Raw genomic sequence first — 20,818 nt, 5'->3', positions numbered from 1 at the left:
AGGGAGTAGAATCTCCTCGGGATTCCCTCACAGCCTGCTCGGCAGCAGCCGCCGTCAGCCCCTCCACATCGGCCTGAGAGGGCCCAGCGCGGCCTTCGCTGCTCGGCTGCCCCCGCGGCCGGGGGGGAGGGAGCGGGTTGGGAGCACACGGAGACGAATAGTCCGTCATAATGGTGGTGTAGGAGCTGTAGGACCTGCGGCGTCGGGGAAGTCTCCAGCACAACGCCACAGGCTGTGATGAGCTACTTACTCAGTGATGGACTCGGGGAAAGGCAGGTGGGGGAGAAATTCCTGATTTAGAGATTCTTACGGAAAACACAGGAGGTGTTTCTGAGCACAGAGATGGGCTGTGTCAGCAGAAGAGTGTGTAGTGCATCAGTCTCTCTGCATGACATAAGCTGACTGTAAATGTCGTGTTTTGCTGTATCTGTGTGCAGGTGGTTTATGTTGCCATGCCAAATAGGTGAACTTACTGCAAATGTAGTTACGGAATAGTGTCTAGTGTAGACTAAGACTAAGGTTAAACAGTAGTAACTTCTTACTTCTCCGCTGGAGGAAAAAAAAAAAAAAAAAGAAAAACATTTCGAGAACTCTGGATGAGAGGAATTTGTGGCCTAATTTAGGAAGGTCATTGCATCCAGAAACTTTGCACAGAAAAAGACAGCAATAGCTGTGGGAGGAGCTGGCAAGTGTGTGGCAAGGCTGAGTGCACTGCTGCAGGTGCTGCTCAGATCTATACGTGATAGGTTAGGTTGACACTGATCTTTTGTTTCTAAAATTGTGAATGGTCGATTTTTGTTTTGGATCGTGCTATGTGTTTTGTTGTAAGTAATGTTAAAGGTAACTTTTAATCTTTTCCCTAGATATGGGCTCATTATGCCCAAAAAATTGCCGCAGAAAAATCTCATTTCGAAGAAACTCTCAGTGTTTGCAGATGACTCTGATGAAGAGGTCAGTTCAACACCTTTCTTCTGAAATTTGTCCCATATTCTGTGAATTATTTGTTTACAGCCCTTAATGCCTGCAACACCTTATGGCAGTGTCACTAAGATACAAATCATCATTTGGGATTTGGGTGTGAAATACAATCTGTGCTTTCTTTAGTGCAAGTTACGTGGAAGTGATGATTTGATTGTGAGTTGCTTTCTGTCAGCTCTTCCAAAAGTTCATTATGTGGCAACCTGTTTGCAAGTGTTAACAGTATCTAGCTTGTAAAGAAATTTGTTGGCTACCACTGGTTAGTATGACTGCAGTCATACTATACAGACTGCACCATAAAAAGGTGGCAGTAATCAACAGTCATTTCTCAGATACTAACTTTAAAGTCTACTTGTTAGGTGTATTTTATCCTTTAGCTCATTCAACCCAAATTTGATCTAACTGATGTATGATGTTCAGACTTACTGTAAACAAAAGCAAAAGCGTACAAACCAAAAGCTCTAAAGCAAAAAAAAAAAAAAAAAAAGGCAGGTAATGAGAATTACTTGTAGTTCTGGAGGTACTCACAACACTTATCAGTTGATTGATGCTCTGTGATGTATGACTATATTGCATGAAGTTGCTCATGTTCTTTTCTATATTCTCTTTTAATTTTTAATATTTTTTTTGAAGTATTACCTTCAAAATATTAGCTTTCTATCTGCCCCAGTAGAGGGTGCTGTACACTAGAAAAATTACACTTCTGAATGTACTGCTATGAGTATGGGGGACATCCAAGAGCTGGTGTGGTATATAGGCTAGTTTGGATACCTTACAGAAACCTAACTTCTAAAACAGAATTTTTGTGGGTTTTAAAGCCTTGATAGTTCACAGGTGAAGAATAGAAACTCAGAATTGTGGAGGTGAACTTTCCACATGGATGGGTTATATCAATCTGGAATTGCTTGTGATAATTTCATCATGATGTCATTATGTGCATATTTAACTTTTTTCCACAAACCCCAGAAAATAAACTTTACATATACCCATAGTCTAGAATTTTAACATTTAAGAAGTTGAAACTTAAAATCAGTTGAAATTTAGAAACCAAATCTGTGTTACAGAAATGTTCTTGCTGCTCTGGAGCTTCACACAGTGCTCACTTTTTTTGTGTGGTTGAAAAAACCACTGCTTATGAAGTCTCAAATAATCTTTGTCAGTGTCTAACTCTTATTATCAAAATATATATTTTTTAAAAATGTTGTTTAATGAACTAGCAGTCGTTATTTTTATGTCACAGAAAGTCTGAATCTAGCAATTCCCAGCTTCTGTGTGCCTGGTTCCGTTACAGGATCCAGAATGCTGCTGTTGAAGGTGTCGGAGCTCCCTTTATACACGGTGTGAAAGGGCCGAGGGCCTTCCTAGTGATATCCGCTCAACCCTCAACATGTAACTGCCTCACTCCAGCTTATAGGACTTGCAGGAAGCACAGAGGAAAGGAACAGGCCTTAAATCCCATCTCTCCTCACTTAGCTGCTTTCCTCAGCTCTCTCAGGTGTGTCCCTCCACTTGAGGTCGTAGCTGGCACCGTGTCTCTAAAGAGAGGCTTCCCTTTAAATACAGCTAATGGAGATGACAGTGGATCTCCTGTCCTCAATGGCAGGAGCGCTTTCCCTGTTAGTTTGGGATTCGGTGTCTTTCTCTACATTAAGGGACTGACCTCACACTTTCCAGATCCCAAAAATGAGCTTGAGTTAATCTGTTGTCATTAAACATTGCGTGGTAGGACTGGGAACTTTCTTGAGTATGGGGCTTTCTTGTGTTTTTTCACTTCTTATTTTCTTTCAGTATCTAAACATTAAAGCAAAATAACGAATGCTAATAATTCCAATAATAATAAGGTATGATACTGTCTACTAACTTTTAGTTTAACAGATCAGGTACCCTTCCTTTCGGAAGGGCTGACAGATTCGCTACCAGAGTCTGCTATAAACACTCTTAGAAGTTGTCATGCTCATCAGTATGGTACATGCCCAGCAAAAAGTAATAATCTCACAACTGCCTTTATCAAAGAAGATCATTTCAAAAAAAAAAGCAAAATTACTTTATTAGTTCAATAATAATTTCAGAGCTTTTCAAGATAAGGAGCAGCATTTGGGAGGGGTTTCATTTCCTGTCTGCTACCTTATCAGTCAGAACTACATCTCAAATGTCTGGAGATTATGTATTTTTAACTGAACTCTAATAAAGTTTGTGCTGGGAAATCTGCACACCTGACTTGGTCTGTGATTATATATTAGATACCAAACTTCTGCTCCCTTTTTTTTTAAATGTTACTATGCATATTTCAGTAAGATTTTCCCTGTACCTTTGCTAAAGGAATTTGAAAGGTTTTTTTTGCTGTGGCTAAGTACAATAATGGATATTAGTTGCTGACGAAGATGGTCTTTGGTTTAGTTCATAAGAAACAGAACATTGGGGATGGAAATTTTCTTGAAATACAATGGTGACTGGGAAAAAGTAAACCAGGCGATTACAGTGACTTCTAGCCAATACAGTTCTGAATTATTTGCCTTCATAATGAGGAATTGTTGCTTTAAAAACTGGGGGGAAGGTTGTTACACAGAGGAATGCCTGTTGTAGAGAGTGGGTGACAAACTATGTGACAAACTATGATAATTTAGAAATACATTCCCATTCTGGCTGTTATTTCTGATATATCCATTTTCTCCAAAACCATTAATCCCTTATTCATGCATTGTGTTTTCAGAGGTGGCTTGTCAGTATTGCCAGTTCACTGTTCCATGTTCTGTTTTATCTTTGGAATTCTGTTGAAAATCTCTCTGTGGTACAGCAGGTAGAATTTCTGTTTCTTGATTGTATCAGAATTACCCAACATACATTCCTGTACCTTACCAGCCTTTCAAAACTGGTTTGTTGCTACAGGATATAAAATGTAACTGAAAAAATAACTGTACATAGACCAGTAGGTGCTAAATTCAGGAGAGAGAGATCGTGGAGTCAGTGTGGATAGTTCTGTGAATGTGTCAGCTTGATTTAGTGTTTTTTTTTCAGTGACCATCTAAAGGATAAATCGAATGTTTAAGCAGGCACAAAGGAAGAAACTGAAAACAGAAAGAAAACTGTAAAAAACTGTTTTAGTCTCAGATTTTTGGGTTTGTTTACAGATCCTTCCATTCACTTTGCAACTTTGCAAAGGATACAGTATGACTTAAAAAAAAGATTGGCGAAGTAGTGAGTATTGATGGTGATGAGAGTTTCCGCAACAGTTTTCTTGCAAAATAAGATTCGATAGGCTAAAGGGGCTTTTAGAAAACAGATTACTGAGGAGAAGGAAGTGGAGAGGAATAACTCAAGAAGTTGTCTGTAATATCAAGAGTGATTCGGAGAAAGTAAAGTGATTTTGCCCTTTCTCATAATGGGAACAGTAGGGTACATTACGGAATTACCAAGTAACTGCTTTAATCTAAACAAAAGGAAGTTGTTTTTTTTTTTCTCCACACAATGTATAATTAAGTTGTGGAACTCATTGCCACAGGATATTGTGGCATCGCCAAAAATATAAATGGATTCAGAAATGGATTAGTCAAATTAAGGGATGCTCTTGGTGTCAAACAATGGTCCAGGTGCATCCTCCAGTTCAGGAAGTCCATAACCTCATGGTTTCTGGAAGCCAGGAGGGAACACCGAGGAAAGCTAATTCTGTACGTGACTTGTTTTCCATATTCTTAATCTTCTGCTAGTAGCCATCACTCGTATAGTGTAGGAATTGAGATGAATCTGTTGCCTGACTTGATTTTTTTTTTTTTTCTCCCGTGAAGTTTGGAGTCTCATTTACATTTAGTGATCATCCATGTGCAGGATGTGGTCAGATGATACAGGTCTCTATGAGGGCAGGCCTTAATGAATCACTTCGAAATACGTATGCCTGAGAGTATAAGTAGTGGATTTTAAGATGTTTTCATAACAAAGTGTCACAAATCCAAAGATCTCATAGTCTGAGATTCCTTATCTGATGTGAGGAGAATGAAGTGAGTGGAGTTGCATCTCAGCTTCTCTGTGATTTAACCACATAGGGCCACAAACTCAGGGCGAGATGCATAGAAACACGTGCAGGTATCTGCACTTGAGTTCCCTGAGCTCCCTGTACAGTCAGTAGGGATGCACGTACTTCTGGGGCACAACTTACCTCTTTCTAAAGTAGAAACCTACATTAAGTGAGATGAATTTTGCTCTGAAAGTGTCCGTTTCTCACTCTTTCACAATAAAGCGCTCTTGGACTGGCTAGCTCAGGATAAACATAAGCTCTGCATTTTGTGAACTAGTCTGTCTCTGCTTCTTTCACTTGCTGATCAAATAGAGCTCCAAATTATCCTGCTGGTGCTGTTTCGTCAAATATTTTTCTGCGCATCCAGTTAAAACTAGATGGTTGTAGTGAGAGATTAAAATCAAACTGCATATAATCTGCCTGACGTCAGTGAAGCATTTCATTTCCCTTTAAAATGTATTTCACTTGCAACAAAGGTAATTTGTTGTGCCTGTCTACTGCAGAGCAGCATGTAGAGAATTCAAAGGGCAATGCTAAAGGGCAAAGCCCGCTCAAGGGTCTTTCACAACAGTTTTTATTACAGCAGAAGCATCTTTTGGCTTTATAAAAGGAATGGAGGGATGTCTTACATTGCCTATCAGTAAGTGCCGTGCCTGGGGTTTTGGCGGCAACCACAAATGCTTTTCCTTCGGAGGCAGGCTATGCAGCTAATGAGAGATACTCCATTCATAGCTATTCTGTCAGAATTTGTTGGTCTTGTATTTCTTCTGTGTGGGGAAAAACAAGTCGGGCATCTTGCATATACTTTGAGACCATCTATTAAAATAGTTGTGACATTTTTTACAAGACATTCTCAGCTTCAGATTTAAGATTGTAACTTCCTAGAAACCAACTTCAACACTGAAAATGATACTAATCACAGACTAAGACTTGTTTTAGTTGTCTTAGTTGTGGTATTGGCTTTCTAGGTATTTGCCTTTGAACTTTGAATTGAGCTTTTTGTATAAAGCTGTAAATTTTTTACATGCTCTGTCATTATTTGAACATAGCTGAGACAAACCAACAACATCAGTCAGTAGTTTGAATGTCTGTTCTTCTTTGGTTGTGTAGGAGTGATATAAAGAAGGCATTTTAAGAAGTAACTTAAAAGAGGTACTTACCTGCAGGATAAAAATAAGGAGGTAGCTCAAGCACTCATGAACCTGAAAGAAGTTTATAGATACCTGAAGGAGATACGAAATGGGAGAGAACAGTGAGAATGTTAGTGGATTGGGGTGATTTCTTTTATTACTCCCTTTTTTCTTTTTTTCTGTCTTTTTTTTTTTAATGTTTTCCATTGTGCACAAGCCATCTTCCATGGTCTCATAGGGCTGGTAGACTGTGGAGTCTCATTTCTAAGAGTTTCTTGATTTGCATGGATTCCATGTAGTTTCACAGGATAGGGTTAAAGCATTTTCTGCTTGCAGAAAATATTAAACTATAAGCTTTGTGCTTCAGAAGAATAGCTTGACTGCAGGAAAAGAGAAAGTACGAGACTGATTGCTGAGCTTATAGGGCCTTTAATAAATGGGCAGTTGATAAGTAAAAACAATACAAAAGAACGGGAAGTTCTCATCTATCAGAGCTCATAGCACAACAGGAAATTGTCAACCATAAACCTTTAGGGAAGGTGTTTGTTTTTTGTAAGCTCTCTGCCACTCTAGACAAACAAATCACAGGTGGACTTCTTTACAATTATATGTACAATAAGGAGGATTATCTATTACTTTTGTGTTTATGTAATATTTGTAGATCAACATGTTTCTTTCATGTAGGCAGACAAGGGAAACATTCTAAGCGGTGTTTCAAATATTAGGGTGGAATAAAGCTTATTCTGTAAATATAACCGCAGCATCTGTTTTGTCTTTTACTAAGCCCTTGCTTTCTGCAGTAATGCAGGGGAGATTCCTTACTGTTTAAGTACCCTTCTGTGAAACCAGTGTAAGAGTGTCCGCTAAAGGAAACCTTCAGTGATGACCCTTAATATGTCAAGCAGAGAACCATCTTCTTCCCCAGGAGCCGGGAGGAAGTCTTGGTTTTCTGTGTAATGCTGGTGTGTGTTCCACTGCCAATTTAAAATAGTTGTTTATATTAAGAAGTTTATAATGAATCATTTCTAGCATTTTTTAGAAGAAAGCATATGACATAAAAATTAAGTACAGTATTTTAACTATTGCTCAACATCAGCTCTTCAATCTTGAAAGCCAGAGGTAAATACTAGATGAATGAAGCCAGGGTTCTTGTAGATTGTTTTAAATTAAAGAATCCGCTATCCACTTCCCCCAGTCCACCAGCCAACCAGCTACATAAATAAACTAGAGACTATATCCAATTCTAGTCCAAATAATCAGCAGGCTGCAGTATACAGGGTGTAGTCCCTGATACCACAGTGGTCTCTGTGTGAGTGCGCTGCTAGTGTCTGCCAAGCTCAGATTCCTAGAGCCTGAAGCGGGGTCTGCTTCCTTACCTGCTTATCTGCAGCTGGGTAAGAGAGAGGAGCAGAACTGAACCAGTGCAGGGGTTTTCTTCTGTGAAAGTGCACATCACGCTTTCCTTCTGTTACTGTAGTTTAACCACAAAGTTTAACGTTTTGAAAGCAGAGATGGATTTTATCTACGTCTGCACGTAGTGATTAAGGCACCAGAAGTTGGAATATGTGCCCTTTCCAGTTCCAATTTTTACTTTTCTCACTTGGGACTTTTCTCCAAGTCCCTCACTTGGAGTGGGCTAGGAAGGAATATTTTGAATATTCTGTGTCTCAGTTTTTTCTGATTGTGGTATCACTTACGAAAGTAAGTCCTGGCATGTTAATGGACAGCGAGCAAAGGTCTGACTACAATTCAGCGGATGCTGTTACGTGGTACCGTATGTACTTCTCCAAATATTGGCAGTGTTGCCTTAGCACCTTCACTGGCTGAGTTTAGAATTACTTGGTAGTCCGCTGACATACTATTTTTCTGGCCTTTTTAAAATTTATTTAAAAGCTAGTGAGAAGCGTGCAATTTTTTTTTATTATTTATGGTTTGCATAGCAGAAAAAAGTCTCTTGACAGGTGATCACTGTGTATACCTGCTAGTTAGTCCCATGCGACTTGGGAACTCCCCAACAATCTTAACCGGTCTTGCTGGGTGGCAGAGGTCCCAAAGACACTGCCTTCCTCTGGTCTTCGTGGAAATTGACAGTGGGGTAAAGGGACAGACATAGATGGGAATTTGTGAGTTTACTGTTCCTCTGTGTTGAGGAGGAGGCGTTGACTGAGTGCTCAGCACAGGGCTGGCTTTTGGTCGCACTCAGTGCTGCCCAGCTGCCTGTTCAAGCAGGCAGCGTGTGCGAGGAGGCGGTAGGGGAAATAAAGAGGCAGAGGGCACAAAGTCACATAATGAAACTCCATTAATTCTGCCGCTCATGGCACAACTTGTTCTCTGTTTTTGAAATTAACCAGTGAAAAAATATTTGGACTGATTACAGTCTGTCATGTAGAAAATTGTGGAAAAGCACTTGCTTTTTTTCCTTGTTGACACATCTGTTAAAATTTTAATAGCATAAGAAAGAGGGGTCATGATGTGTTATTATTTTATTTTAAACATCAGATGAAATCAAAAGCCTTCTTATTCAGGGGATTTGTTTGAATTTACATGGTGCTAATTCTGTTTGATTTCAGAAGATCCTAGTCCTTGCTGCCAAGCTCCCTGCTAGTTGGTTTCCACTTTTTATTAAGACCTGATTAAACAATCTCTGTTTTTTTTAAATGTGATCTAGAGGATGCATTAGTCAAAGTTGCAAAACTTGGGAAGCTGCCAAAATGCAAAAGGGTTTTTCCTTCCTATTTCTGCTTTTTAAGATTAAGAGATATTTAATTACATAAACAAGGATATGAGTCCTGTCGTTTATAGGGAATCTGTTTAATAAACAGTATTATCTATTAGTTGAGAAAAGATAGGCAGTTTAGTTCAACACTAATTAAGAGACAAAACTAAATAAAACGCAGAGCTTTTTTTTAAAAAGACAGCATGATTAGAAAACATGCTTTCAGTAGTGGCTATGTCCTTTCTTAGGGAAGATCAGTATTGCTGTTTTCTATCATATTAATCTTGAGAAATTAACGTTTGAAATACATGCCGTTCAAATCAGCAGTATTCTTATTTCTAAAAATACAGAACTAATGATACAGATAAAACTTGAAAGAAGTGCCAGATCCTTTTAGATATTTGTTTTTCACTATGAATACAATTTTTTCATGTGATTGTCAGTGAGAATGTCTGCTTGTGACTGCTACATCTCTGATGACATTCACATTCTGGAAGAAGAGTATGTATGTTCTGAATAGCACCTATCTATGTCACAGACTGTTAGAAATATAATAAAAGAAATAATTGAGAATGTTTACCCTTCTTTATTCACAAATATATAATTGCCAAGAACATTAAAAAGTTTTTGATATATAAATTGGTAGGAGGTTATATTCCAATTTCTCATGATCTAGGGGTTTGTTTTCTGTGTTTTACTTTTTTTCTTAATGGCAAACCCTGAAATAATTGTAGTGTCTGGGAGTGAGCAGATGTATTACAAACATCCTTCTCTTAGGAATTTGTTTCAGTACTGCCTGTAGCTGTCCTTTGCTAGCTGTTTTGCCTGCTGATGTGCTAGCTTCTTGCACCAACAGACTGACCCTTGCCGTAGTGGAGGGGTCTGTCTTTTCTACCATTTTTTTGGCAGTGGTTGGAGGATGTCATTGCAAATGAACAGTTTTCACAGACGTCCTATGTCTCTGAACATTTCTTGGACAGAGATTACTTGTTTTGTGAAATGGCATGAAATTTTATGCAGCTTTTGAGGTACACGTCATTGAAATAGTGTTCTTAAACTCATTACTATTTTAATAAAAAAATATATATATTCGGGTACTGCAATACTTTGCTCAATAAAAAGGCTGATTTGTTGTACACTTATGAATGAACTTACTTTTTTCTTGCTTTCAGAAAAATACTATTGAAGTGAGAGACTGACTTATGTAATGGGACTATTATATAGTTGTTTGTTAGAATGGTAGAATGGTGTCAGTGTAATTAATTTTATATCTGCAATGTTTCCTTCTTACAGCCATCTGTTGGTGAAAGCCTTCAGAAAGAAGCACTGAAAAAACAAGCAATGAAACAGGTAAGATGCAGTGGGGACTCTTCGTGCCTATGGCAAATTAGGAAGTTACTGCATCCATTCCCTTTTATTAAATAATGGCAGAAACATAATTGTGCTACTTCCGAGTTAGCATTTCCCTTTAAAAAAATTCCACATAATTTTATGATTTTGTGCATTGCTCTTTGCAAGAGCTGCTTAAAACTTGGCTTGAAATTCTCAGAGCCTTTCCTCTAGCAAAGATTTTGTTTCACTCTTTTGGGCAAGATTGTTCTTTTTGAAATTCTTCTGGCTGTGATCAAGAGTAGCTGAAAAGCTGCCCAATGAAAGCTGCATGAGTGAGGTTTAACACACAGCTGGTCGTAATATAAAACACAATAAAATTTCTGTTTACTCAATGCAACCACTTAAATACACAAGATGTTGGAGTTTGTTTTGTGACATAGAATGCGTTGATGGTTTTAGAATTTCTGAAACAGTTTGTTTCATTTGTAGAATGGAATGTTACAAAGTATTGGGTTTTTAAATATTAAAATATATACCAACAGTGAACTTTTTACTGTAATCGAGGAATAAATTGTACAGAGGAAACACAAATTTTACATTTAAAAAAGTTCCAGACCAATAAAAGACATAGCTGGAAGAAAAAGATATTTATGCATCATACATTTAACACATTGCTGTGTTTTGATGGCAGTAATATGTGCTTGAGAGAAGCTTGTATGGTTGCTGTTCAGCATTCCTGATCAGATCTGACCTAAGGGCTCCCCTAGTAGTTGGGTTTTTTTCCTGATAGGGCTTTTAAAAACTGAACGGTTTCACAGTTCTTCCTTCCAACTTGACTGTACAAGCAGAAGATAGAACTGTGAAATATGGAATCATATCCTGAATTATATTGGTACATATTTATTATTCGAGGCCTTGGGGAAGGGGGATAAACTATAGATGAAAACAGACAGTAAAGATTATTGAGATGTTGTTTACTGTCTATTAAAAAAAAATGAAATATATTACTTGATGGACCAGTTTGCTTATTAAGAAGTTTCCATTATTGTTTTGACTGTGGTGCTTTGCTTCCTGTATTTCCTATAACTGCAATTACTGGTCATGATTTGGTTGTTTGTCTTCTCAATCCTGGTAAACAGTTCAAGAACTTTGTAGAATATTGTTTTTAATTTACACTCAGTGTTCCAATGGATAGGTTTATACTATAGATCTGTTTAAATTACAATGTAGGAATAAAATGTTTGAAAATAGTAAAACATTTCATGCTTCATTTTTTGGTATCGTCTCCCTTTTTTCTTTTAGACTAAATTAGAGATTCAGAAGGCTTTGGAAGAAGATGCTACAGTGTATGAATATGACAGTATTTATGATGAAATGCAGCAGAAGAAGAAAGAAAGTAATGCCAGAGTGTTATCCGGAACAGATGACAAAAAGGTCGATACCTGAAAATGTATGCTGTCTGTCTTATCTCTGTATGCTTGGAATAACTCTGCTAAACTTTGAAGCTTTGCCAAATGCATTTTCTCATGGGGCATACAAGTATTGTGTTCAAGTCCTGTTACATAGTAGTAATTTGCAAGAATTTTGGGAAAACTGATAGTTCATCGGGTATTTCAGAGTCCTGATCCAGTGGAGTTCTGGAGGGCTGCAGACTACGACTTTCCCACCCAATTTATGATGTACATATAGCATAACTTCCCATGTATTTCTGAAGAGAATGTTACAATGGGATAATAGGATCAGAGAGAACAATACTACTTCTGATAGTAAAGACTCTGTCATTATTAAGCCAACAAGCATAAATAGTCCCTCCTCACTGACTAGTGTGCTGGGGGGCTATTGGAAGAACGAAGTAATTAACTTTCATTGGTAAAATGGGAACCAGTTTCCCCAGCCTAATGCCTTGTTTCAGACCATTTCTGAATTATCCTGACAATTGGTATTTTCATTGTTACTTACTCTATTTCATTTGAAAGTTCTTGTCAGGTTATGTGGGTATAAAAGGAAGCTTCCCACTCCTCTGCAGCAATAGAAAGGCAAGGCTCTTACAAGACAGGAGACAAAGGGGTGAGAAATGAAAAAACATTTAATTTCACTCAGAGCAAAAACCATCCTAGTCAAAGATGGGCTGAATGTTTTGATTGAATACAGCAACCTCTTTTGTTACTGGGAAGCGTGCTAAAAGGGAATGACACTTTATTTCAGATAGCTGTCAAACAGTGTGAGAGTATGTTAGCCTAGCTTCTGTCAATTTTCTTCCATTACCACCTTTCTTCAGCATCTCCAGCAATCCTAGTTCGTGTTTTCTCAGCCACCTTCATTATCTCTCAACATTGCACCTTTTTTCCCCTCCCGTTTTAGCCCAGATACATCCAAAACATCCTCAAAGCAGCTGAGATTAGAAAGAAGGAGCAAGAGAAAAGAATGGAAAGAAAAATTCAGAAAGAACGTGAAATGGAAGGAGGAGAGTTTGCTCACAAAGAGGCCTTTGTGACTTCAGCCTATAAGAAGAAGCTGCAAGAAAGGGCTGAGGAGGAGGAAAGAGAAAGAAGAGAGGCAGCTCTCGAGGGTGAGATTCACACTGAAATAATTCCCCTTGAAAAGAAGTATGGGTACATGATTTACAACATTGTCATCTGGTCTGTCTGTGAGGCTTGAGATAATTGAAATCAAAAAGGACCAGATAACAGATACTGAATCAGATCCCACTCGTCTCTTATTTTCCTTTGTGCATGTTACTAAAGGAACAGAGGAAGCTCCTCTGTGTGTCAGTACTATTTGTGTTGCTACTTTTAGTCTTTGAGGAAGGGTCAGTTGTTGAAGGAAGACTTGTAAGCCTGGGGTACAATGATGCTTACACGCGTTACGTCAGACATTCTGTACAGTGTCCCAGGAATAGGTGTAAAGAATACGATGTAGGATCATAAGATAAATCAGGTTGGAGTGGACCTTGGAAGGTCTTCTGTTCCAGCCTCCTGCTCAAAGTGAGGTCATGAGGTCAAATCAGGTTGCTCTCAGCTTTTTCCACTCTGGACTTGAAAACCTCCAAGATGGAGATGGCAGTCTACCAATTATGAGTTGTGTCTGATGAGTATTTGTGGCACAGTAAATGCAACCTTACTTTCTTTCTCTTAGCATACCTGGATGTGACCAAACAGAAGGACCTCAGTGGATTTTATAGACATCTTTTAAACCAGAGGGTAGGGGAAGAAGAGACGCCTAAATGCAGCTTCCGTGAAGCCAGGTAGGATGCGATTCCAGAAGGCGTTCAGATATAAACCAGCTTCTGGCTGTTTGTTATTCCACTCATTTGAGCACTGTAAGAATTAGACAGAGAGTACTAAAACACTGGTAGGGTAAACTGATTACTTTATACAGCTGATTAACTGAATTATTTGGAAGATGTCTAATGATCATCAGTAGTACAGACTACAAGACAAACAAGCAGGAGAGGGATGCTGTTTAAAAAGTATCAAGATGACAGCCGTACTTGTAATACTGCTTGGTATTATTCTAACCTATATTTACTTTGGTTTACATAATATTTGGCAATCTGCGTTAAGTTACATATTTTGAATCATGAGGGAGACAAAAGGTAAAATAATGTGCATAGAGGTAAGTCATAGGAAATTATGTTGTGATACGAATTTCCTGAAAAGAACGTGAGTCTTGAACTTTGTACTTATTCCACATTTACAGGTTCATAAAAAATAAATTAATTGAGTGTTGATGCTGTGGTTAAAGGAAATTAATCAAATGTGTAGGAAATCCGGTGGGAGTATTTTCAAATCTTCATATATGCACATTCCAAAGCAAAGTAATGACATGAGGCCGAATTATTTATGTAGTTGAGATGGTGAAATTCTGCCCTGTGGATAAATGTAGTGAAAGGGATGTGTTTCTTATGTCCAACAGCTGGTCATTTGAAAAAAATAATTCAGGTTAAACCTCACTTGAGATGGGCCTTAAACTTGGATGTCACTAGTTAAACGCTTGCCATCACAAGGAAACTGCAGCTTTCCTCAAGAGATCTTCTAGATATGAGATTGGATTATTAGAAAGTAAATTCTTAGCTTAAATGAAGAAAGTGATCACAGTGAAGTTGCTCAGCTATCTGAAACAAGGGAATTCTCGATTATATCTTCAGTGTAAGTATATACTGCCTTATTGGAAATAAATAGGGAAAAGTAGTGTAAAAGAAGTAGGAAGTAAGAATTACTGACTGGAAGAAAAGCAGAACAGCTTCCAGAATTTAAGCAGAAAATGGGAAATTTGAGGCCACAGGTTTGTCATTTGAGATTTCAAGTATTAGTATACCTATGCGTGTGGAAAAACGTCCTGTCTCAGGCTTTCACCAAAGAGAAATACCTGCTTGGTTTCAGTCATGCACAAAGATTGCTACTGAGGTGGTTAAATGAATTTTGCATTTTGTGGTTTCTTCCTTTTATTGATGAAATCTGAATTATTCACTTGCATCTCTTTACAAAAATAGTAGCAGCAGTGGTCAGCCCACTTGGTTGTCCATTTGCTGTAATAGTTCTTCTTTCAGAGCATCTTCAGGAATATGTAGTTTTGTACTGTGTATGGCTCATTAAGAAACTGTCATTTCAAATCTTGCAGATTAAGGAAATGTTCCTTTTGTGAGTTGTATATAAAATAAATTCATGGAGAACAAGTAGTTCTGTAGATGGTGCTCCCAGTAAGGCTTTCTAATAAGCTCAGGTGTATATTTTAATTTTATTCTTTCTTATGGTGATACAATAGGATATACAGAGAAAATGGCTTGATTTTTAGATCTCAGAATTTGCATCACTTGCCCCTAAAGGGATCCACCTTTGACTTGTCATTTTAATTAATTGGATTACTAAATAAATTATCAAAATTTTCAGCATAATTTTTAGTTATTGTTCATCGACTAACCATGCTTTCAAGCATGCATCAGACAGTGTAACTAAATGGTGTGCTGATTCATAAGAATTTACCGCAGGCTGTTACTGTAGCTGTATGATTAAAAAGAAGAGACATGTGGCTTGTGTGAGTGAACATGTATTTCTTTATCAGTCAGAAGAGAATGACCAAGCATAAACTTATTCTCTACTGCTCAAATTGGTCCTCCGTGGGTCGGCTGTTTGTATTTAAGAATCTATGAGCAGTTAAAAGATACTGATTTCTATCTAGCCACAAGAGCGAGATCTTCAGAAATACTGGATTTAAAAAATCTACTGCTACCACTAATGGAAGCTGTGTTCCTCCCTCTGTCAACAAAACATACAACCTGCTGCTTCTCTGGATAATTATTTGATGTGAATAGAGGAATAAACCCAAAGGAAAAAATGTGTAGCTTGCCGAAAAGCTTACACAAGAATACAAACCTATGTCTTTTTGCTTAGCTGGAGGCTACAGATACTTAACTATAGTCATTTTTTGTTAAATTCATCAGCTCGCATTCACCAATGAACCAGAGACAGATACTTAATAGAATTCCGTTGCGCTGGATTCCTGGAACCTGAGCTACAGATAGATTTGTTTTCTTAGACTTCTCAGCAGCATCTTTTGCTTAAGTCCTGACCAGAAGTCATTTTGTAAAAAAAGTCTGAGATTTCAGGCTGTGTAATGTTGTTTTTTCTTTTTCTAACATAAAAACTGTAGGATAAAGGAAGAAAAATCTGACAGTTACGATGAATCCAACCAAAGGACCAAATGCCCATATGAAACACAAAGACTGAAGCCCTCCGTTAAGAAGGAGAACAATCCGGACGCTGATACCGACTTGGGAACTGATAGTAGTGATGATGATAAGAGACACAAAAGTAGTAAAGTAAATTTGAAAAAGAAAAGGAGAGCGAGCTCTGTGAGCAGTGAAGAGGAGGCTAAACTTCACAAGAGCCAGAGGCGTTCCAGGTCACCAAGCTCATCCAGTGTGGAGGAAGAGCTGCACACAAAAGCCCCGACAAGTCATCTTACAAAGAGGGGAGAGAGCAGACCAAGCAGAAGGGGAAATGATGAGCAATACAGGGAAAAAGATTATGAGAGAAGTCGGACCCACGAAAAGGATCACCAAAGGGAAAAGGAAGAGCGACGTAGATACGGGGATCACAGTAATAAAGATAACTACAGAAGGAGGGAAGAGCAAGATGATAAACAAAGGGGGAAGGAAAGAAAAGAGAGGGAGGGACATGGCAGAGAATGGAGGAAGGCAAAGGAGAGAGAAGAGAAGGGCTCAGAAAAGGAACGAGAGAAAGACAGAATAAGAAACGGTAAAGATAGATATAATGACAGAGAGAAGGAGAGAGGAGAGAAATGCAGAGAAAAGGAAGATCATGTGAAGGAGAGGAGAGAGAAATATGGTAGTGATGAAAAGAGATATAGAGAGAGGAGGGAAAGTTCTACTACATCTTTAGAAAAAGATGGAGAGAATGATCTGGAAAAAGAGAGAAAGGGAAAAGAGAGAGGGGTGGATGAGAAGGGACGATCCAACTCTGGAATTTTGTCCGAGCAGAAACGTAAAGCTGGAGAAGAAGGGGAGAAAGAGGAGAAAGAACAAGCACAGAAACCACCTGAGAGCATGAGCAAATTTGCCAAACGGAGCAATGAAGAGACAGTCATGTCAGCCAGGGACCGCTATTTGGCAAGGCAAATGGCACGTGTCAGTACTAAATCTTACATTGAGAAGGAAGAAGATTAATGTCCCTGTGGTGGACAAAAACACTTGATCTCTCAACCGGGAGCAAAAGCCACTGCTGCGTGGACTCTTGTACAGAAGTAAAAGTGGATCCTAGCTATTTATTCCTGGCTTTAATTTAAGAAATTGTGTGTGCCGTAATAGAAGAACAACTTTTGAAATGGATTAATGGATCAGTTGATACACACCCTTAGTCTATTTATACAGTTGAAATATTAAATTTGGCTGACTCTGTCCACCCTGGCCTTCAGTACCCTATCCTAGGTACTCGGAGATTCCGGGGCAGACCTAGGAGTGTTAAATAACATAAGGAGAGAATACTTCCCCCGGCAGCCCCTACTCCTTCCACCAGCTGAAACAGTGAGCACTGCTGAAACAAAGGTGTTCTTAGCCCTTAGCAGGAGTCATCGTTGCCCACTGATGCCCTCAAAAATGAGAAGCAGACCTGTGAAAGTAGGAAAAAGGCAAAAAAACAGCCTGAATAATAATCTAGGAGATTTCTGTACGTAGTATGGCATTTTGTAAGCTAAATGCATATTGACATACGAATTTTGTATTTATGTGTGGGCTTTGGGTTTGGGGACGTAATATATAGAAACACTTAAATAAAGTGTAAGATAAATACTGGATTTAATACATGGGTCCTTTTTAATGCTTGTGTTATTTTACTGCATGTTTTTTCTGTGTGAAATAAGGTACAAGTCTTTTTTCATGTATTACGGTCATATCAGCTTTTTCTACTGGAGGTAATAGTTTAGATTTGTCAGTCAATCTCTTCAAAGGTTCGTAATCAAGAATAAAGTTATCTCTAAACTATAACTTGGTATGTAGGATATCTGACAGTGGTTGTGGTTCTTATAATAATTATCCAACACTTTTCACGGTGGTTTCTTTCACTTTGTTTTGTGATTTATCACTTTTATACTACAGGAAGGTGAATTAATGTAAAAAAAAAAAAAAAAAGATTTTGAGGTTGATGTTTCTCCAGTATTTTGTTCAGCAAACTTCATAACGAGGCAAAATGTGAGTAAAATTAAATGCCAAGCCTCCCAGTTACAAAGAGTTGAAACCGAATGAGTTTTATATGTAAGCTAATTGAGTAGCTAAGCCCTTACTCCAGGTGTGGATCAGTTTGGTTTTGCTGTTCTGTGTAAACAAATGTAATGTGCATTGGTTGTTCTGTTGTAATAGAATGAAAGAGTATTTAGCATTGGCCAAGGTTCAAACACGAAAGGAAATCCTCTGCTTTTTTGTCAAAGAGGTCTTGTTGGTATAGTAAACTGGACTAGACACTCTGCTTTTTCTTGGAACTGAGTTTTATCTTTGCTCTTCCCATAAGAGAGAGGCACGAGAGATGTCTACAGATGGATTATGAATATTAAATTTATTACAATAACAGTTTACAGTACAAGGCACATACTGATGACTTACAATCAGCTTGCAACACTTGTAACTAAACAGCTGCATAAATTAATACAGGTGCATCATGTACAAGTTGGAGGGAATACTTAGTTCTGTACAGCTAAAACTCCAGTTTTTCTCTTGGCTTAAAAGGCAAACGTGGTCCTAATGTACTAGTTTCATAAATTCCTTTTCACCGTTCAGAACAGAGGGCAGGATATACTCGTGTGATAGATAAGTGGGAGGTGAGCTGAAGAGAAGGAATTTGTTTGCCTGAAAACACTTGATTGTAGTGCAGCCCATTTGGTATCAGTATAACTAGGTTTGGTACAAAAACAGTGTTTAATGTATGCCTACTTGTTGAGCTACCTGATAAATAAGAGTTTCTCTAAATATTTTCAGATGGGTATGTAAAAGGAAGAAAAAAAAATCAATGATAAAAACAAATTAAATCAATTTCTTAATATTTCAACCACTCAGCTAAATAGAGGTACTAAAAAAATGAACTTACAAGATTTAGGAAACGTCAAACCACTGTGCCATATAACAAAAAAAATATAAATAAAATGGGAACTAAACTACCTTGCAATTTCAGCTTTTATGGAATGAAAACATGGATGTATTTTATCTTTGCATTGTTCAGGAAAAGAAAAGCCTTTTTAATCCACTTCTGAAGGGCTTCGTTGCCCCCTGTTCCCATAAAGACCTTAGACTGGATTATCCTGGTGAAAAGAGAGCAAAGATCTAACATCGCTAGTGATCTGCTGGACCGCCCATTTCTAAAAATACTTTTCCTGTGACTTTGCATGTCTACATTGCTTTTTGTATTTTCAAGTGTTTTAAAAAACTTTCACCTCTCTCAGTACATCTGTACTCTCAGAGTGCATTATTCTCATTTTTCAGCTGAGAAATTCAGGCTGAGAGCCCTTGCCCTACTTTCCACTGTGGCTGTTGCAGGGCTTGTGTTAATATCAGGGCTTCTTGGCGGACTTTTAATCCACTAGAAATCAGCGGTGTTTCTTGGGAAGGTGCTCAGCCTTCTGTGCTGAAACCACCCAGAGAGACAATGTCTGTCATATATTAGGGTCTTAAAAAATGCAAATTAAAGATGCATCTTTTGCTATTTCACATGCTCTTATAAAAGATTAACATCAATAGTATTGCACACTAAATAGCAGTGATTCCTGCAATTATTACTCAGCAAATTATTCCATTAGAAGTAATGCTCCCAGTTTCAGTTTCTTTGCAAGGTCTGAAAGAGATACTTGGGCTTTGATACAGATAATACTCATATTTAACTCAACCATTTCTGTCCCCACCTTCACTCTACCTAATAAAAGGCAGCAGAATATCTGTTTAAAAAGACTTTTGCAAGTGGGTATGTGTAAATGACCAAAAATCAGAACTGTACGTTTTGGGTTGTTATGGGGGGAGGGTCGTTTTTTTTATTTGGTTTTGTTTTTTAATGAGCCTAGTATGAAACAGTGTCAAGTCTGGAAAGAAATTCCATTTGTAAGATTTATCTATTTAAATACTTACCCATTTAGGAGGAAAAATACCCAGCATTACTTGAACACCAGTCTGAAGAATGGAGAAGCTGGGTAGGGTTTTCTCCTTTATTTCCCACAATTGATATTGGATACATATGAATACCTCATTTATCTTACACTGACATTCCATATGTATTTTCTCAATTAATGAATTCATAACAGAAAATTTTATTCTTTAAAAAAAATCACTAATTTTCTGATTGGTAACTTAATAACTAAATGGCTTTTCAATATTAAAAGAATTCCTAGACTGTTCTTTTCCTCACGATGAAGCCAATTTTGGAAGTAGTTTTCAAATACACTTAAGGGCTAAGCTACAAAACTATTTCTTAGGAGTAACTGTTCAGTAAGACAGATTTATTATGTTTTTTCTGGTGGCAATGAAAGAACATACTCCCTTTTTAAAAATAGTTTAGAAGTCTTTTGTTTGTAGTTCTGAAAGAACAGTCCTTGTCCCTTTAAGTTATTTCCTTATTGGGAGTTGGGCTCGAGACCTGAAGTTAAGTGAGCTCAAGTCAATAGCTGAAGCGTGAGAGGCCTTCCTCCAGGAGGTGCCTGCACACCTTTGGGAGAAAAACCTTGGCAGAAGTGATGAAAATGTTTTCAGAAGGCAAACACACCATCACTGCTTTCCTCTAATATGGGAAGTTCTTCATACCAATGTAAACTCTTCAGTAGGTTTCTTAATGGCTGCTGCTATGAGTGCGTCTGTAACCTTGTTAGTTTTAGCAGTACGTTACCTAAGTAGACCATGAGATACAAAAGAGACTTTTATCCTCTGTTTTATTTTATTTTTGTTATCATCTATGTGGTAGAGTAAAAATACAATGTAAGTTTTTACATAAATGATGCCTCCTTAGGTTTATCTGAACTTTGATGTAACTGCGGCAAAACTGTTGTCCTCCAACTGACTTGGCAATTGCAGTCAGTCTGAGGGGCAGGGACATTTGGAGAACGTGTGTATGCATATAACATAAAGAGGTTAGTATGTGCCGGGAAGTTAATTTGTGTATTGGTGCC

At 38.0% G+C, this 20,818-nt stretch overlaps 1 protein-coding gene across 1 annotated transcript; it reads left to right on the top strand.

Moving 5' to 3' along the window:
* Nucleotides 1-256: 256 nt before the first annotated feature.
* Nucleotides 257-16,850, top strand: NSRP1 (nuclear speckle splicing regulatory protein 1). The gene is made up of 7 exons (XM_009880218.1): nucleotides 257-276; nucleotides 864-951; nucleotides 10,127-10,183; nucleotides 11,468-11,599; nucleotides 12,527-12,734; nucleotides 13,301-13,409; nucleotides 15,815-16,850. Exons 1-7 carry the CDS (start codon nucleotides 257-259, stop codon nucleotides 16,848-16,850), a joined length of 1,650 nt encoding a protein of 549 aa, XP_009878520.1.
* Nucleotides 16,851-20,818: the final 3,968 nt, after the last annotated feature.

The sequence above is a fragment of the Charadrius vociferus genome, unplaced genomic scaffold (genome assembly GCF_000708025.1).
Source record: "Charadrius vociferus isolate BGI_N301 unplaced genomic scaffold, ASM70802v2 scaffold782, whole genome shotgun sequence".
NCBI classification, from domain to species: domain Eukaryota; kingdom Metazoa; phylum Chordata; class Aves; order Charadriiformes; family Charadriidae; genus Charadrius; species Charadrius vociferus.
The sequence above is the reverse complement of the archived record's forward strand: the minus strand, read 5'-3'. Positions and strand labels throughout refer to the sequence as shown.

Coding starts and splice junctions, on each gene's coding strand:
- NSRP1 (XM_009880218.1), top strand. CDS start 257: ATGGACTCGGGGAAAGGCAG. Junction 277..863: donor ATGGACTCGGGGAAAGGCAG/GTGGGGGAGAAA, acceptor TCTTTTCCCTAG/ATATGGGCTCATTATGCCCA. Junction 952..10,126: donor CAGATGACTCTGATGAAGAG/GTCAGTTCAACA, acceptor TCCTTCTTACAG/CCATCTGTTGGTGAAAGCCT.